General features: G+C 36.6%; 1 protein-coding gene across 1 annotated transcript in view; it reads right to left on the bottom strand.

Moving 5' to 3' along the window:
- The window catches only part of MPP5 (membrane palmitoylated protein 5), a 103,154-nt gene that overhangs the window by 32,631 nt on the left and 51,413 nt on the right, over positions 1-19,110 (bottom strand). Inside the window, 3 exon segments of the mRNA XM_036844044.1 lie at positions 903-1,064; positions 2,256-2,402; positions 2,974-3,051. Of these exon segments, the coding sequence (XP_036699939.1) occupies positions 903-1,064; positions 2,256-2,402; positions 2,974-3,051 (387 nt within the window).

The following is a 19,110-nucleotide window of genomic DNA, read 5'->3' as shown; positions in this document are numbered from 1 at the left end:
GCTAAGAACAATGACCACTGGCACTTTGTGCTATCAAAGCAATGAATGGGACTGGGTGACAATAAGGATGTGAGCATGTTTTCTAGATTCTTCAGTAGATGTCAGCAGATAGGAGAGATTCTAATGTAACAACTCATATTAAGTAAATAAGAATATAAATCTGATTGATGGGGTATATAAGAAGTGATCATAAATTGCCCTCAAAAGCTGGCTCTAAATGGCCTCCTGATTATACCACCACTGTCTAACAGAACTTTCTATGATGACAGAATTCTGATCAGTGGACTGGAATTGCAGAATGTCATATTCCTATATCTACACCTTCAGATGATAGCCATTAGTAACATACTGCTTCTTGAGCATCTGAAATGCAGCTAGTAAGAATGAGGAACTGAATTTTAAGTTTTACTTAATTTAAATAGAAATAACTAGCACATGTAGCTAATGGTTATTATATTGAACAATGTAGATCTATACCACTGTTATTATCTAATATTGTTAAGGAAACAACAATCAATTGTAGGTAATGAAAAACCAAAATGAACATAAAAATCATGAGGGTGTGAACTTTGTTTTGTTACTGTTTCCCTAGCAGCTAGCACACAGTAGGCATTTAATACATATATTTTTGAATGAGTTATTATTAGTGATTTCAAAGGCGAATAAAATATACCTGGTAGTAATAAAGAAAAAAAATCAGTAGCACCTCCCCCCCCACAAGAATAAAATTCTACTAATAAATATTGTGGAAACAATTATATCATGGGAAAATTATGCTAGAAATTGTATAGAGATCTTAACAGTTATTTTTAAAATGCTCTTTAAATATTTTATTCTGAAGTCCAATAACAAAGGACGCTTTTGAGAGTCTATCAATTATTCTTCTACCCGGGGCAACTTACCAACAAGTCAAAAACCTCATTGACATCTTTCCCCCGAATTTCAATGCCATTAATCTCCAAAACTTCATCCCCTTCATGTAAGAGACCACTTTTTTCTGCAGCACCTCCTTTTACTATCCGACTAATGATGACAGAATCCATTTCATTACGAACTGTAGCACCCTTAAAAAAATTCAATAGCCAATATTTAAATAAAAATGCAATTTTTTTGTTCAACATTTCCTCATTTTTTAATTTTTATTTTTCTATTCAACAATTCTAGCTTTCAGTTATCTTGAGAAAAAATTTATTTACACAGCTAGAGTAATCATGGCAATTAGGTTTGAAAGCTGATCATTTCCCCCACATTTTTTGCTTCAGAAGCATTCCATTCGTTAAAATTCTAAAATCAGACTTTTGAAGCATACAACAGCATAAAAATGCACTTGCTCAAAAACAATGTGAAAGCCTAGAATCAAATTTGTTCTCTATATGCTGGATGCTATTCAAATGGTTATATTATATTTAGGTATAATTAGTGAACATGACTTGTAACTAAAAGTCTTTTTAAATTCAAAATATCATTAAGAGATGGATACTAATCTGGTTAATTATCAAAATGTTAAATATTACAGCTGCATCCAATTCACATTAAAATGTATTAAACATTAATACTTATTACACAAATTGGAAGTACAACTGAAATATATACACTCAAAAACTGGAAATATGAAATACAGAATAAAGCTTGAAAGTAGACAGTTTGTAACACTTTTCTCCTGAACTTTTATTTTTAAATTTTGTCATAACGTTCCCAATTTCTTTTTTTCTGGTGGGGAAACACCTAGTTACATAAAATGCCCTTTAATAAAATACAGTCCCTATTTCATGTACCACTGTGCAAGACAATTTGAGAACTCAGGATTCAAAAACATTTCTCTGAAAATAAAGAAAATTAAGTCAATGATAGCAGACTAACAGAAAAACGTTCTACATATAAAAACTACAAAATATTAACATTAAACAATGCATACTTCTAAGTATATGTGAAGTATGTAAGTAATTACATTGAATGAAAAGATCAGACTTCCAATGTTTTTATAAAAAGCTGGCAGACTAATGAAGCAGATTACTTGTCCCTTCTTTGTTCAACAATTACTTCACAAGCTATTATTTTCATCAAATTATGGGTGAGAAAAGATGAACAAATTTTTTCTCAGATGAATAAGGAGTATGAGGAAGAACATAAAAGAATTCCAAAAAATTAGCCTCCAAAGAGAAAAACTACCAGAAATGTAAAGGGTCTTCAACTATCTGCCATACAGAAGACCCCTGTGTAGAAAGGATCATATATCAGACATGTGGGACACTTACCAATGGAATATCTCGAGCCTTTTCTATACGAACTATTTTTACAGTTTCTCCTCCATATTGGCCAATGCTTTCATAAACTCTCTCATCTGTAATGGGCTCCAGCTGCATTTCCTGCTCAGCAACCTTATCATGGGCCAGTAAAAGTGCCTGTTTCAAAGAAACCCATAGCATTTAAAGTAACAGCATGATTTATTTCTGTAGAGAGATTTTAATCTAATCATGTACATAGATAGTATCCTGATCATTAAACCTTTAAAAGAAGTGCTGTAATTAATTATATATTCAGATCTCTTTCCAAACTTTCCAAATGAAGTACAGATGCAACCCTGTATCTTTTACAGTTAATAATAACTAAAGATTTGTTAGGTATAATAGGGAATACTCTGGGATGAGTTATGAAAGTCTAAAATGCTTATTAAACTTCATAAAAAACAAAATTACCTCAAGGGTCCAACATCATAGATAATTAAAATTTATGGAAAAATACGACCAAAAAAGGGAGGGATTTGTAAAGAATAAGAAGTTGTTTCAAAGATAATGTGGTTAACTTTAACTACAAAAATATATAATCCAACAATAATTATTCTGTAGTGGGAGTTGTAAGCAATCAAAACAGGCTACATTAATATTTGAGGTCTCTTTTAGCCCAAGAGACTCTGATTCAAAGTGATTTTGGATGCTGGAAAACCACATATATGATGCTCTCTCCATTTTCTACCTGAATATGTGGAGCATTCAGCAAAGCAGTTAATTCTTGTCCTTCCTTCTGGTGGATTGCCTTCAAAACAGTTTGTACCTAAGAAACAAAAGAATATTCTTCCTAGGTTATAGAAAATATCACCAGCATTTATAAAGATTCTTTTTTTTAAAAAAAGGTACGATTTAAAATTGTAAAAACTGGAAAACGGGTTCAAGATGGCGGAGTAGAAGGATGTGCGCCCGCTCCCTCTTCCGAGAGCACCAGAATCACAACTAACTGCTGGACAATCATTGACAGGAAGACACTGGAACTCACCAAAAAAAGATACCCCACATCCAAAGACAAAGGAGAAGCCACAATGAGACAGCAGGAGGGGCGCAATCACAATAAAATCAAATCCCAAAACTGCTGGGTGGGTGACTCACAAACTGGAGAACACTTACACCACACAAGTCCATCCACAGAGTAAAGGTTCTGAGCCCCACGTCAGGCTTCCCAACCTGGGGATACGGCAAAGGGAGGAGGAATTCCTAGAGAATCAGACATTGAAGGCTAGTGGGATTTGATTGCAGGACTTCAACAGGACTGGGGGAAAGAGAGACTCCGCTCTTGGAGGGCACACACAAAGTACTGGGCCCACTGAGACCCAGGGGAAGGAGCAGTGACCCCATAAGAGACTGAACCAGACCTACCTGATAGTGTTGGAGGGTCTCCTGCAGAGGCGGGGGTGGCTGTGGCTCACTGTGAGGACAAGGACACTGGCAGCAGAAGTTCTGGGAAGTACTCCTTGGCGTGAGCCCTCCCAGAGGGCTCCGCCATTAGCCTGACCAAAGAGCCAGGTAGGCTCCAGTGCTGGGTCGCCTCAGGCCAAACAACCAACAGGGAGGGAACCCAGCCCCACCCATCAGCAGACAATCAGATTAAAATTTTACTGAGCTCTGCACACCAGAGCAACACCCAGCTCTACCCACCACCAGTCCCTCCCATCAGGAAACTTGCACAAGCCTCTCAGATAGCCTCATCCACCAGAGGGCAGACAGCAGAAGCAAGAAGAACTACAATCCTGCAGCCTGTGGAACAAAAACCACATTCACAGAAAGACAAGATGAAAAGGCAGAGGGCTATGTACCAGATGAAGGAACAAGATAAAACCCCAGAAAAACAACTAAATGAAGTGGAGATAGGCAAACTTCTGGAAAAAGAATTCAGAATAATGATAATGAATATGATCCAGGACCTCAGAAGAAGAATGGAGGCAAAGATTGAGAAGATGCAAGAAATGTTTAACAAAGACCTAGAAGAACTAAAGAACAAACAGAGATGAACAATACAATAAGTGAAATGAAAAATACGCTAGAAGGAATCAATAGCAGAATAACTGAGGCAGAAGAACGGACAAATGGCCTGGAAGACAGAATGGTGGAATTCACTGCTGCAGAACAGAATAAAGAAAAAAGACTGAAAAGAAATGAAGACAGCCTAAGAGACCTCTGGGACAACATTAAACGCAATAACATTCGCATTATAGGGGTCCCAGAAGGAGAAGAGAGAGAGAAAGGACCAGAGAAAATATTTGAAGAGATTATACTCGAAAACGTCCCTAACATGGGAAAGGAAATAGCCACTCTCCGGAAGCACAGAGAGTCCCAGGCAGGATAAACCCAAGGAGAAACATGCCGAGACACACAGTAATCAAATTGACAAAAATTAAAGACAAAGAAAAATTATTGAAAGCAACAAGGGAAAAACGACAAGTAACATACAAGGGAACTCCCATAAGGTTAACAGCTGATTTCTCACCAGAAACCTACAAGCCAGAACAGAGTAGGATGATATATTTAAAGTGATGAAAGGGAAGAACCTACAACGAAGATTACTCTACCCGGCAAGGATCTCATTCAGATTTGACGGAGAAATCAAAAGCTTTACAGACAAGCAAAAGCTAAGAGAATTCAGCACCACCAAACCAGCTCTACTACAAATGCTAAAGGAACTTCTCTAAGTGGGAAACACAAGAGAAGAAAAGGACGTACAAAAACAAACCCATAATAATTAAGACAATGGTAACAGGAACATACATATTCATAATTACCTTAAATGTGAACGGATTAAATGCTCCAACCAAAAGACACAGGCTCACTGAATGGATACAAAAACAAGACCCATCTATATGCTGTCTACAAGAGACCCACTTCAGACCTAGGGACACATATGGACTGAAAGTGAGGGGATGGAAAAAGATATTCCATGTAAATGGAAATCAAAAGAAAGCTGGAGTAGCAATACTCGTATCAGATAAAATAGACTTTAAAATAAAGAATGTTACAAGAGACATGGAAGGATACTACATAATGATCAAGAGATCAATCCAAGAAGAAGATATAACAATTATAAATATATATGCATCCAACATAGGGCACCTCAATACATAAGGCAACTGCTAACAGCTATAAAAGAGGAAATAGACAGTAACACAATAATAGTGGGGGACGTTAGCACCTCACTTACACCAATGGAGAGATCATCCAAATAGAAAATTAATAAGGAAACACAAGCTTTAAATAACACAATAGACCAGATAGATTTCATTGATATTTATAGGACATTCCATCCAAAAACAGCAGATTACACTTTCTTCTCAACTGCACACAGAACATTCTCCAGGATAGATCACATCTTGGGTCACAAATCAAGCCTCAGTAAATTTAAGAAAACTGAAATCATATCAAGCATCTTTTCTGACCACAATGCTTTGAGATTAGAAATCAATTACACGGAAAAAAACCATAAAAAAACACAAACACATGGAGGCTAAACAATACGTTAGTAAATAACCAAGAGATCACTGAAGAAATCAAAGAGGAAATAAAAAAATACCTAGAGACAAATGACAATGAAAACATGATGAAGCAAAACCTATGGGATGCAGCAAAAGCAGTACTAAGAGGGAAGTTTATAGCAATACAATCCCACCTCAAGAAAAAGAAAAATCTAAAGTAAACAATCTAACCTTACACCTACAGGAACTAGAGAAAGAAGAACAAACAAAACCCAAAGTTAGTAGAAGGAAAGAAGTCATAAAGATCACAGCAGAAATAAATGAAATAGAAACAAAGAAAACAATAGCAAGATCAATAAAACTAAAAGCTGGTTCTTTGAGAAGATAAACGAAATTGATAAATCTTTGGCCAGACTCATCAAGAAAAAGAGGGAGAGGACTCAAATCAGTAAAATTAGAAATGAAAAAGGAGAAGTTACAACAGACACCGCAGAAATACAAAGCATCCTAAGAGACTACTACAAGCAACTCTATGCCAATATAATGGACAACCTGGAAGAAATGGACAAATTCTTAGAAAGGTATAACCTTCAAAGACTGAACCAGGAAGAAATAGAAAATACGAACAGACCAATCACAAGTAATGAAATTGAAACTGTGATTAAAAATCTTCCAACAAACAAAAGTCCAGGACCAGATGGCTTCACAGGTGAATTCTATCAAACATTTAGAGAAGAGCTAACACCCATCCTTCTCAAACTCTTCCAAAAAATGCAGAGGAAGGAACACTTCCAAACTCATTCTATGAGGCCACCATCACCCTGATACCAAAACCAAAGATACTACAAAAAAAGAAAATCACAGACCAATATCACTGATGAATACAGATGCAAAAATCCTCAGAAAAATACTAGCAAACAGAATGCAACAACACATTAAAAGGATCATACACCACGATCAAGTGGGATTTATCCCAGGGATGCAAGGATCCTTCAATATACACAAATCAATCAATGTGATACACCATATTAACAAATTGAAGAAGAAAAACTATATGGTCATCTCAACAGATGCAGAAAAAGCTTTTGACAAAATTCAACACCCATTAATGATACAAACTCTCCAGAAAGTGTCCATAGAGGGAATCTACTTCAACATAATAAAGGCCATATACAAAAAACCCGCAGCAAACATCATTCTCAATGGTGAAAACTGAAAGCATTTCCTCTAAGATCAGGAACAAGACAAGGATGTCCACTCTCGCCACTATTATTCAACATAGTTTTGGAAGTCCCAGCCACGGCAATCAGAGAAGAAAAAGAAATAAAAGGAATACAAATTGGAAAAGAAGAAGTAAAACTGTCACTGTTTGCAGATGACATGATACTATACATAGAGAATCCTAAAGATGCCACCAGAAAACTTCTACAGCTAATCAATGAATTTGGTAAAGTTGCAGGATACAAAATTAATGCACAGAAATCTCTTGCATTCCTATACACTAATGATGAAAAATCTGAAAGAGAAATTAAGGAAACACTCCCATTTACCACTGCAACAAAAAGAATAAAATACCTAGGAAGAAACCTACCTAGGGAGACAAAAGACCTGTATGCAGAAAACTATAAGACACTGATCAAAGAAATTAAAGATGATACAAACAGATGGAGAGATATGCCATGTTCTTGGAAGAATCAATATTGTGAAAATGACTATACTACCCAAAGCAATCTATAGATTCAATGCAATTCCTATCAAATTACCAATGGCATTTTTTACAGAACTAGAACAAAAAAATCCTAAAATTTGCATGGATACACAAAAGACCCCGAATAGCCAAAGCTGTTTGAGGGAAAAAAACGGAGCTGGAGGAATCAGACTCCCTGACCTCAGACTATACTACAAAGCTACAGTAATCAAGACAATATGGTACTGGCACAAAAACAGCAATACAGATAAATGGAACAGGATAGAAAGCCCAGAGATAAACTCACGCACCTATGGTCAACTAATCTATGACAAAGGAGGCAAGGATATACAGTGGAGAAAAGACAGTCTCTTCAATAAGTGGTGCTGGGAAAACTGGACAGCTACATGTAAAAGAATGAAATTAGAACACTCCCTAACACCATACACAAAAATAAACTCAAAATGGATTAGAGACCTAATTGTAAGACTGGACCCTATAAAAACTCTTAGAGGAAAACAAAGGAAGAACACTCTTTGACATAATTCACAGCAAGATCTTTTTTGACCCACCACCTAGAGTAATGGAAATAAAAACAAAAATAAACAAATGGGACCTAATGAAACTTCAAAGCTTTTGCACAGCAAAGGAAACTACAAAGACGACGAAAAGACAACCCTCAGAATGGGAGAAAATATTTGCAAACCAATCAACAGACAAAGGATTAATCTCCAAAATATATAAACAGCTCATGCAGCTCAATATTAAAAAAACAAACAACCCAATCCAAAAAATGGGCAGAAGAGCTAAATAGACATTTCTCCAAAGAAGACATACAGATGGCCAAGAAGCACATGAAAAGCTGCTCAACATCACTATTAGAGAAATGCAAATCAAAACTACAATGAGGTATCACCTCACACCAGTTAGAATGGCCATCATCAGAAAACCTACTAATAACAAATGCTGGAGAGGGTGTGGAGAAAAGGGAACCCTTCAGCACTGTTGGTGGGAATGTAAATTGATACAGCCACTAAGGAGAACAGTATGGAGGTTCCTTAAAAAACTAAAAATAGAACTACCATATGATCCAGCAATCCCACTACTGGGCATATACCCAGAGAAAACCGTAATTCAAAAAGACACATGCACCCCAATGTTCACTGCAGCAGTATTTACAATAGCCAGGTCATGGAAGCAACCTAAATGCCCATCGACAGATGAATGGATAAAGAAGATGTGGTACATATATACAATGGATTACTCAGCCATAAAAAGGAACAAAATATGGTCATTTTTAGAGACGTGGATGGATCTAGAGACTGTCATACAGAGTGAAGTCAGAAAGAGAAAAACAAATATCATATATAAACGCATATATGTGGAACCTAGAAAAATGGTACAGATGAACTGGTTTGCAGGGCAGAAATTGAGACACAGATGTAGAGAACAAACATATGGACACCAAGGGGGGAAAGTGGTGGGGGGGGGGGTGTGATGAATTGGGAGATTGGGATTGACATATATACACTAATATGTATAAAATGGATAACTAGTAAGAACCTGCTGTTTAAAAAAATAAATAAAATAAAAATTCAAAAAATGTTGTAAAAACTACTTGTAAGAAAGAAAAGCACTAAAGAGAATTATAACTTTAAAAAAGTATTTTTTTCTCACAGAGTTTTCAATCTTGTTACCTGATGGACAATAGCATTTTTATTTATGCCTATGAATGAGGTACTTCCTTCTTGAAAATTTCTGCAAACATACTATATAAAAGAGACTAATGATGATTATATAAGGGAAGAACTGTTCTAACAGTTATGTTGCTATTTTATAGTGTTTTAATCATATGTTTATGTAACTACATTTTAAATCAGAGATGACATTTTAAAGAGTTACAGACTAACAGATAAATTTATATGAGAGTAATGAAACAACCACCATACTACAGTGAATCACATTAAAGAATTTCCCCAAGTCAAGCAATTCTTGCACTCCTAAGATAAACTCCACATGAGTATGAAGAATTTTTTTTTAGTCTTTGTTTCCTCACCTGTAGATTGGCACCTACAATGTAAGGTTCTTAAAAGATTGAGATAATCCACATAAACTGCTTAGCACACTACCTAGCACATAGTAAATTATTACCTTAATGAGATTGGTGAGCATAGTCATATACACTGGTTTACAGAACTACTGTTTTTAGTATCTATACTATTCTAGCACAATGAGTTGGGAAATAGTCAACATTTATACATGAAAACAGTTTATTTAACGTAAGACTTATATGTTCCTTAATGTTTTGATAGAGCTTGTAAAATTATCTGGGCCTGGTAGTTTATTTTAGGGGTGGATTTCCAACTTTCAATTTTATCTATAGTTACTACTTTTTTTGGTTATCTTTTCTTAAGTCACTTTTGGCAATTTACATTTCTTACAAAAACCACCGACTTGACAGCACTTTCACATTTAGTGACATAAAGCTGCAAGTATAATTTTTTACTCTCCTGTGTTTGCATCTATGCTTTTTTCTTTCCTAATGTTATTAGTATTTTTTCTTCATCTAACTTGTCAACGGTTTCTCTATTTTCTTGTACTTGTCAAAAAACCAGCTTTTGATGTCAAATCTATTGTTCTTTCCATTTAAATAATTTAATTCCTTTTTTCTGCTTTAGTTTATTTCCCTTTTCAATTTCTAATCACTTGAGCTGTTATGTTCAGTCGAATTATTTTCCATCTTTTTTTCTACCATAAATATTTAAAGGTACAAATTTGCTCTGTGGACTAGTTTTCCTCAACGATTATACTATATATGTTTTCATTATTAATACCTCTGATTTTCTTCCTTTCTCTACTTCCTAACTCGAGTACCAAAAAGCACTTTGCAGCAATGCAGATTAACAAAGCCAAAATTATCATCATCAATGAAAACATATAGAAGTAAATTAATATATAGTATAATTTTTTTAATAAAACTAACTCATGATTGGGACTTCCCTGGTGACGCAGCGGTTAAGAATCTGCCTGCCGTTGTGGGGGACACGGGTTCAATCCCTGGTCTGGGAAGATCCCACATGCCATGAAGCAACTAAGCCTGTGCACCACAACTACTGAGCCTGCGCTCTAGAGTCTGCGAGCCACAACTGCTGAGCCCAGTACTAAAACTACTGAAACTCGTGCGCCTAAAGCCCGTGCTCCACAACAAGAGAAGCCACCTCAGTGAGAAGTCCGCACACCACAACAAAGAGTAGCCCCCTCTTGCCACATCTAGAGAAAGCCTGTGCACAGCAGCAAAGACCCAACGCAGTCAAAAATAAATAAATTAATTAATTAATTAATTTTTTAAAAAGTAACTCATGATTAGAACAGGAATCTAGTAATTCTCTAATACCTCTTATGGTTATTTTAAATAATTTTTAAAGTAATTCCCCTATCAAACCTAAGAGATGATAATTTTGGGATTAACTAATTTGACCACAAGTAGACCATAGCAATGACAGCATCAAAATTAGCCTGTCCTCTGGTTTTGGTACCTAGAAAAACATGTTTCTAAATGTAGAGTTCTATACGTATAAACAGGGGGGCATAGCAATTATTATCTTTTGCAAGAATTCGATTAAAGTCTTACTAATGGTCAAGTGCAGTAATCCAAAACTGTGAATAATTAAATGCTGATTTTTAAAATAGGGTGTTTTTCTTTTTTAAATATATCAAATCCCAGTTAATTTAAAATGAAATTTATAGTCCCTAAGAAAGTGATCCTGAGGGAGAAAGAAAATTTTGGATTAGAAATGCACCAAGGGTGAACAAAATGTACAAAGTCAACTCAGTAATTTTGTGTATAGACACTATTTTCCTATCTTTACCTTTTTATTTATTTACTTATTTTGGCTACACTGCACGGCTTGTAGGATCTTAGTTCCCCAACCAGGGATTGAACCTGGGGCCATGGCAGTGAAAGTGCCAAGTCCTAACCACTGGACTGCAGGGGAATTCCCTCCTATTTTTACTTTTAAATCAGTTCCTAGCACCTCTGAGATAGTCCCTTCTAAAGAAATTTCAACTCCTGTTAAGTGTTTATTTCCTTCCCCTATTAATCCAGTTGTTGCCTATTTTAGTGTCAACATACAACATGAGCTACTTCTACCAAGGCCTAAGGAATTAAAAGGCTATTCTTACATCATACTGGCTCCTTTCCATTAGGCTATAAAAATGCTCTAATCTCTTACCTTTTAAAAAAAAATAGTTCTCTCTTGATCTTGTACTCTTCTCTAGCTAAAATACCTTCTCTATTTTCCTTCAGAGCATTTTAAACTAATTTTTTTAAATTACAGAAATGGTATATGTTAAATGTGAAAAATCAGAAAATAGATAATCCAAAAGAAGGAAATAAAACTCACCATAATCCCCAAACCTAGGTAGAATCATTTGGTATATATCCTCCTATATTCTTACACTTGTTTTTACCAAAATATTCACCAAGAGATATATATCTGACAGGAGGACTTGTAACTAGAATACATTAAGAACTCTTACAACTCAATAAAGTTTACAATATGATTTTTAAAATGGGAAAAAGATCAAAATATTTTCCAAAAGAAGTTAGGGAAACAGCTTATGAAAAAATGCTCAACATATGGAAATGCAAACTAAAACAAGATACTGTTACACATCTGCTAGAATAATAAAATGGAAACAACCTAAATATCCACCAATAGGAGAGTGGTTAAACAAATCGTAGGATATGCATACAATGGAATACTATTCAACAAGAAGTTCAAGCTACTGATACATGCAACACACTGATGAATTTGAAAAACATTATACTAAACAAAACAAGTCAGATATAAAAGACTACATATTATTTTATTCCATTTATATGAAATTTCCAGAAAAGGCAAATCTGTAAAAACAGAAAACAGATCACTGGCTGCCTAGGGCCTGGGGAGTGGGAAGTGGTTACTGTCTGCAAAGGAAATTAAGGGAGCTTTATGGATTCACGGATGTTTCTATAACTTGACTGTAGTGGTAGATTACACAGGTGTATACATGTGCCAAAAATATTGAACTATATAATGAAGCATACCAATTTTAAGTGTATGTAAATTATATCTCAGTAAAGTTGGTTATCAAAAACAGTACACCCATAACCTCAAAACTATGAGAAAATCTTTGTGTATATCCGTTACTTCTTACTTTTACCAGAATGAGATCATGCTAGTCATACTGTTTTATAACAATATAACTATTTCAATTTGATACTAATTATTTTTTTAAATTAATTAATTTATTTTTTGCTGCGTTGGGTCTTCACTGCTGCACGCGGGCTTTCTCTAGTTGCAGTGAGCGGGGGCTACTCTTCGTTGCGGTGGCTTCTCTTGTTGCAGAGCACAGGCTCCAGGTGCGTGGTCTCCAGCAGTTGTGGCACACGGGCTCCAGAGCACAGGCTCAGTAGTTGTGGCACACGGGCTCAGTTGCTCCACGGCATGTGGATCCCCGGCCAGGGCTTGAACCCATGTCCCCTGCATTGGCAGGCAGGTTCCCAACTACTGCACCACCAGGGAAATCCCCCTGATACTAATTATTAAAATACTTTATTTTTCTGATACTAATTATTAAAATGCTTTATTTTTCTATGTCCTTAAATATCCTTTTAAACTTTAAAATACAAATATAACCATTCTAGCTCTTGCTGGCTCTGTCACTTAAAGGATCGAGTCCAAGCTCCTTATAAGATTATCCTTAGCACATCTGATTCCTGCCTCTTTTCCAGCTCTATGTCCTGGCATTCCTCATGCCTTAACTTCTCCTGGTCCAGCCATAAACTGCTTGTTGTTCCCTACATACACTATGCTGTCTCCCCAGGATGACTGTGATTATGCTAGCTGTCCCATCTACCTAAACTGCCTTAGTCAACTTGCTTAGATAACAAGTACTCATCTTATAAGTCTAAGTACATTTGATTTAAAATTGTTGATGTGACTGTATCCCCAATAGATTGAGCTCGTTGAAGATGAAACTGTATCTTATTCAGCTTTGTATCTGGCTATTGGCAGAATGCCTGGCAAACAGCACTCAATGTTTGATGAATTCAGTACAAAGAAGAGCAGGCAGGAAGTCACCCTTGATGCCTTCTTTACCTTTATTCTCCACATGGGGACAATCTGTTCTATTAGTTTTCTTTTTTTTAATTTATTTCTTTTATTTTATTTATTTTTGGCTGTATTGGGTCTTCGTTGCTGCTTGTGGGCTTTCTCTAGCTCCGGCGTGCAGGGGCTACTCTTCGTTGTGGTGTGCGGGCTCTAGAGCACAGGCTCAGTAGTTGTGGCGCATGGGCTTAGCTGCTCCACGGCTTCTGTGATCTTCCCAGACCAGGGCTCAAACCCGTGTCTCCTGCATTGGCAGGCAGATTCTTAACCACTGCACCACCAGGGAAGCCCTAATTTTCTACTTAAATATTTCTTCACTTCATGTTCAATGGCTATTCAAAATCTTACATCTGGACAATTACACTAGCCTCCGTACCCTAAGCCGGACTCCATTCTTGATCTCACACATCTCCCACAATGTTATCAGAATAATACTTTAAACTGGAAGCCTGTTTATATCAAACTCTTGTTTAAAATCCTTCGGTAGCTCTGCAATCACTTATAAATTTCTTGCTTTAAACTCTCCTTTAGTGGCTTTTGTGTATTAAATTTGATAAACACATCAAAATCTAAACAAGAAAATTACCTATATATCCACCACCCAGAGATAGCCTTGTTAATAATTTATTATTTCTCTCAATATCTCTTTACCTGCATTTTCAAATAGGATTATCTGTGTGTATACACATTTTATCTATACTTTAATAGGTCTCATGTTGACTACCAAATGAATCAAGGTTTTAGTTTTTCAAAGTAACTAATTAAACCTATTCACATTTTCCCTGTTCCCCTACAACATTATATTTCATTACTTTTTCTTGTTTTACTGCACTAGCTAGTACCTCCAGAAAAATGTTGAATACTAGTGGTGAGAGTCTTTTATTACTCCAGGCTTAAAAAGCAACATGTTGGGGACTTCCCTGGTGGCGCAGTGGTTAAGAATCTGCCTGCCAATGCAGGGGACACGTGTTCGAGCCCTGGTCTGGGAAGATCCCACATGCCGTGGAGCAACTAAGCCCGTGCACCATAACTACTGAGCCTGCGCTCTAGAGCCCACGAGCCACAACTACTGAGCCCACGTGCAACAACTACTGAAGCCTGCGTGCCTAGAGTCTGTGCTCCACAACAAGAGAAGCCACCGCAATGAGAAGCCCGTGCACCGCAATGAAGAGCAGCCCCTGCTCACTGCCACTAGAGAAAGCCCGCGCACAGCAACAAAGACCCAACACAGCCAAAAATTAAAACAAAAAAAAAAGCAACATGTTGGGTGTTTCATCATTAGGTAAAATGCTCCCTATTAGTTTCTGATATTGTTCTTTATCAAGTTAACAAAATGTACCTGGTTTTCTAAGAATTCTCATTATCAAGGAAAAGGTATTAAATTTTTTTCAGATGTCTTTTCTGCATCAAGTTGATCATATGGTTTTCTCCTTTCATCTATTCATGTAATTTAATTATTTAAAAATGTTTACCAATGTGGATCCATCATAAGAAAATTTAAACTTATTAATATGGCTTATCTGGCCTTTAGGATCTGGACTCTATCTTGAAAATCATATCCTACTCCTTACTCATTGTTCAATAAATATGCCAGGCTTTCTCAGTCACTACTATCTTTGTACCCTTTGCCAGTGCAAAGGCTTTTCCTCTTTCTTGGGCTTTCAGGTAAATTCCCAACTGTCCTTCAAGACTTAGCATATTAAATTTTCTGTTTCTTCCTTCCTCCCAAATCTCCTCCTCTGCCATGTCTGCCTCTCCCCCACCCTTACTGAAGTAGGCACATCTCATTACGCTCTTGGTACCTTTTTCATACTGCCATCGTAGTACTTCTCAATAGATTGTAAGTGTTAACTCATTTTTCTTCCACAGTGCGAGTCTAACTCAATTCTCACTGGTTGATGGGCATCTGGGTTCTTTCCAGCTTCTAATGATTATCTGGCTGCTATGAACGTTTATGCTTAAGCCTTTGTGTGGATATGTTTTCATTTCTCTCAGGTACATACCCAGACATAAAGATGTTGGGTCACAGATATAGGTACTTTAGCTTTAGCAGACATTTCCAAACACTTTCCAAAGTGGCAGTACCAATTTATACTCCACCAATCACATTATCAGAGTTTCAGTTCCTCCATAAGTTTATTAATATTTAACATAGCCAGTCTTTTAAAAAAATTTTTAGTCATTTTGGTGTCTATGCAGTAGTCTCTCATTTTGTTTTAATTTGCATTTCTCTATTAGCTAATGATGCTGAACTTTTCATACTTACTGGCTGTTGGGGTTTCCTCTTTTTGTGAAGTGTCTGTCCAAGTCCTTTGCCCATTAAAAAAAAACTTAGTCTCTTTCTTGTTAATTTGCGACAGTTCTTTTGGATGCAAGTTTTTGTTATATATATATACTTATTATACACGTATATACCTCAATATCTCAAAATCAAATAATCAAATACCATTTTCTAGTCTGTTGGCTTGCATTTTTACTGGATAAGCAAAAGTTCATTTAACGAAACCCAGGTTCTCAACCTTTTCTTGATAAAAGCACTTTAATGATCAAAAAACTTGTTTTACATTTATTAATGAGTATCCTAGATTGTCAAAGATATAATCTAGATCTTAGTCTCTGAAGTTTTCAGAAGCTGTATTATCTATTATATGATATTTAATGTTTAACTGATATTTTATGCCATAAAAAAAGAACACTTCCTAATGTGTTAAGACATTCTTTCATCAAATTCCTTGAGTTTTTTTTACTTACTTGGATTAAATTTCCATTTAAAAATCATATACTAACTGAAACATCAGGTAATTTCTTCCTTTAAATACTGTATATGAAAAAAGCTGGAATTATGAATGCTAAAAAGCAAAAAATTAGGCCATGGGCATATGAGTAGCCTAGTTAGTCTCATCCCAGTCACAAAACCTCACCTGGCCTCAATATTCAGAAACATCAAACAGAAGGGTTGAATAAGGTGATTGTTAAGCTTTTCCAGCTGTAAAATAAAAGCAATGAGTCCATTTAACCCTCAGAATTTTGTTATCAGATTTAACACTCTTCTTTGATGAGTTCCAAGTACATCCTTTTCTCACGTGTTATGCACTGTCAAGTCAGGGCTGCCACACAGTTGTGCATGCACAACTCCAGGGGAAATCATTCACTTTGTAGCACAACCGTATGTTGTTGCCCCAACTAGGTTAGTCATTTTGCACTCATTTTAAGACCAGTCTCAGCCCAATGTCACTAATCACCTACTATCCCACCACCACCAAAGCAATACAATTCTCAAGTATTACTGAAGGCTGTGAAAGCAAACTTTGAGAAAATCTCCTTGATATGGAATCAATACTTTTACAATTGTGAACCATGTACATGTTAACTATGCTAAATCTAATATTCAAAATAGAGTTTTTAAAGTCCTTTTTAACCATTTCTTTCTCTCTCAAAGCATTACTCTTTAAGCCACTTCTAGTTCTTTGCCTCTCAACTCCTAAAACCCTTTAAAGCTACGTTGCCTCCTTTTTTTCCTTTCTTTCCACCCTTTCTGTTGTGTCACTTTCTTCCAATGGAGCAATTTAAATCTCTCTTGCTTGCATCATTCTCTTTTCTACCTACTGTTCTTAACAAAACAAAGCCCCAGTACCTAGCTGGACAAACCTTCCTCCTAAATGGGATGAGAAGGATTACAATGATCTATTATGTATTCCTCCCAACCCTACACAATAAAAGTTACACTATACTTGTGAATAAATAAGATCAAAGTACTGTCAGCTATTTCAATCTCTATAAGGAATTTTCAAGAAACCCATTTAAACTATAAGTAAAACTACAGGGATAATTTATTAATGAAAAATTCTGCATATTTAATTTCAATAATAAAAAATGAGCACAAAGAATAGGTCTCAACTAGGTCTTTTAACTAGCAGATGGGAAATTTCCCCTCTAGGAATAGGTCCCCAGGTCACACTCCTAGCCTGAGCAACATGAGACTTCTCTCTGCCACTCTTGCACATAGGACCTTCGCTCACTGTAAGCATCTAAATGAAGAAAATACATTCTGTGCTAATTCAAAAAGTGCCTCCTAACTTATTTTACGTGTCTGTAGCTCTGGAAGTCCTACCTTTCCCTCAGCCCATTTTCTGTTTTGTGTCTGGGTTCAGTGAAATAGATTTACCTGATGGGCTTCCAGAATTATTCATTTTTATAATATCAAAATAACTTAAAATCCTGTAATAATGACAGAATGTCCAGCCCCCCAAAATAGGAGATGGCTTACTTACATCCTTTAAAAACTTTCAATTTAAAATATGTTTGCAGGGCTTCCCTGGTGGCGCAGTGGTTGGGAGTCTGCCTGCCAATGCAGGGGACACGGGTTCGAGCCCTGGTCTGGGAGGATCCCGCGTGCCGCAAAGCGGCTGGGCCCGTGAGCCACGATTGCTGAGCTTGCGCGTCTGGAGCCTGTGCTCCGCAATAGGAGCGGCCGCGATGGTGAGAGGCCCGCGCACCGCGATGAAAGAGTGGCCCCCGCTTGCCGCAGCTGGGGAAGGCCCTCGCACAGAAATGAAGACCCAACACAGCCAAAAATAAATAAATAAATAAATAAATAAATAAAATATGTTTGCAGAGGGACTTCCTGGTGGTCCAGTGGTTAAGACTCTGCGCTCCCAATGCAGGGGGCCCAGGTTCGATCCCCAGTCAGGGAACTAGATTCTGCATGCCGCAACTAAAGATCCCACACGCCACAACTAAAGATGCCGCGTGCTGCAACTAAGACCCGGCGCAGCCAAATAAATACTTTTTAAAATAAATAAATAAAATAAAATGTTTGCAAAACACATTAAACACTAAACATCAACAAGCAGCAGACACCAGAACTTAAATATCAGCATGTTAACATGAGAAACTCTCACTGTACCTTAAAATTTAATTATTTTGGACTTTCTATACAGTATCTATAGAGGAAAAACTTCAAAATATCTACAAGTAACAAATCTTAGAAGTTACATATTTATGATACCTGATTATCGAATATAATTTAATCTCATCAGTATTCATTTATCTCAGTTTATAATGTATAATGCTTAAAATAAAACTATAGGGCTTCCCTGGTGGCGCAGTGGTTGAGAATCTGCCTGCCAATGCAGGGGACACGGGTTCGAGCCCTGGTCTGGGAAGATCCCACATGCCACGGAGCAACTGGGCCCGTGAGCCACAATTACTGAGCCTGCGCGTCTGGAGCCTGTGCTCCGCAACAAGAAGAGGCCGCGATGGTGAGAGGCCCGCGCACCGCGATGAAGAGTGGTCCCCACTTGCCGCAACTAGAGAAAGCCCTCACACAGAAACGAAGACTCAACACAGTTATAAATAAATAAATAAAAGAACGTGAATTTCTTTAAAAAAAAAAAATAATAAAAAAAAAAAAAATAAAACTATACTACAAGCATTAAAATTTTTCCCCTTTAGTAATTTAGACAAATATTTCTCTTACTATGCAAATATGTAGTTGTATATACAAACCTAATGCTATTCTCTTCATGAAACAGAGC

The sequence above is a fragment of the Balaenoptera musculus genome, chromosome 2 (genome assembly GCF_009873245.2).
Source record: "Balaenoptera musculus isolate JJ_BM4_2016_0621 chromosome 2, mBalMus1.pri.v3, whole genome shotgun sequence".
In the NCBI taxonomy this organism is placed as follows: Eukaryota; Metazoa; Chordata; class Mammalia; order Artiodactyla; family Balaenopteridae; genus Balaenoptera; species Balaenoptera musculus.
The sequence above is the reverse complement of the archived record's forward strand: the minus strand, read 5'-3'. Positions and strand labels throughout refer to the sequence as shown.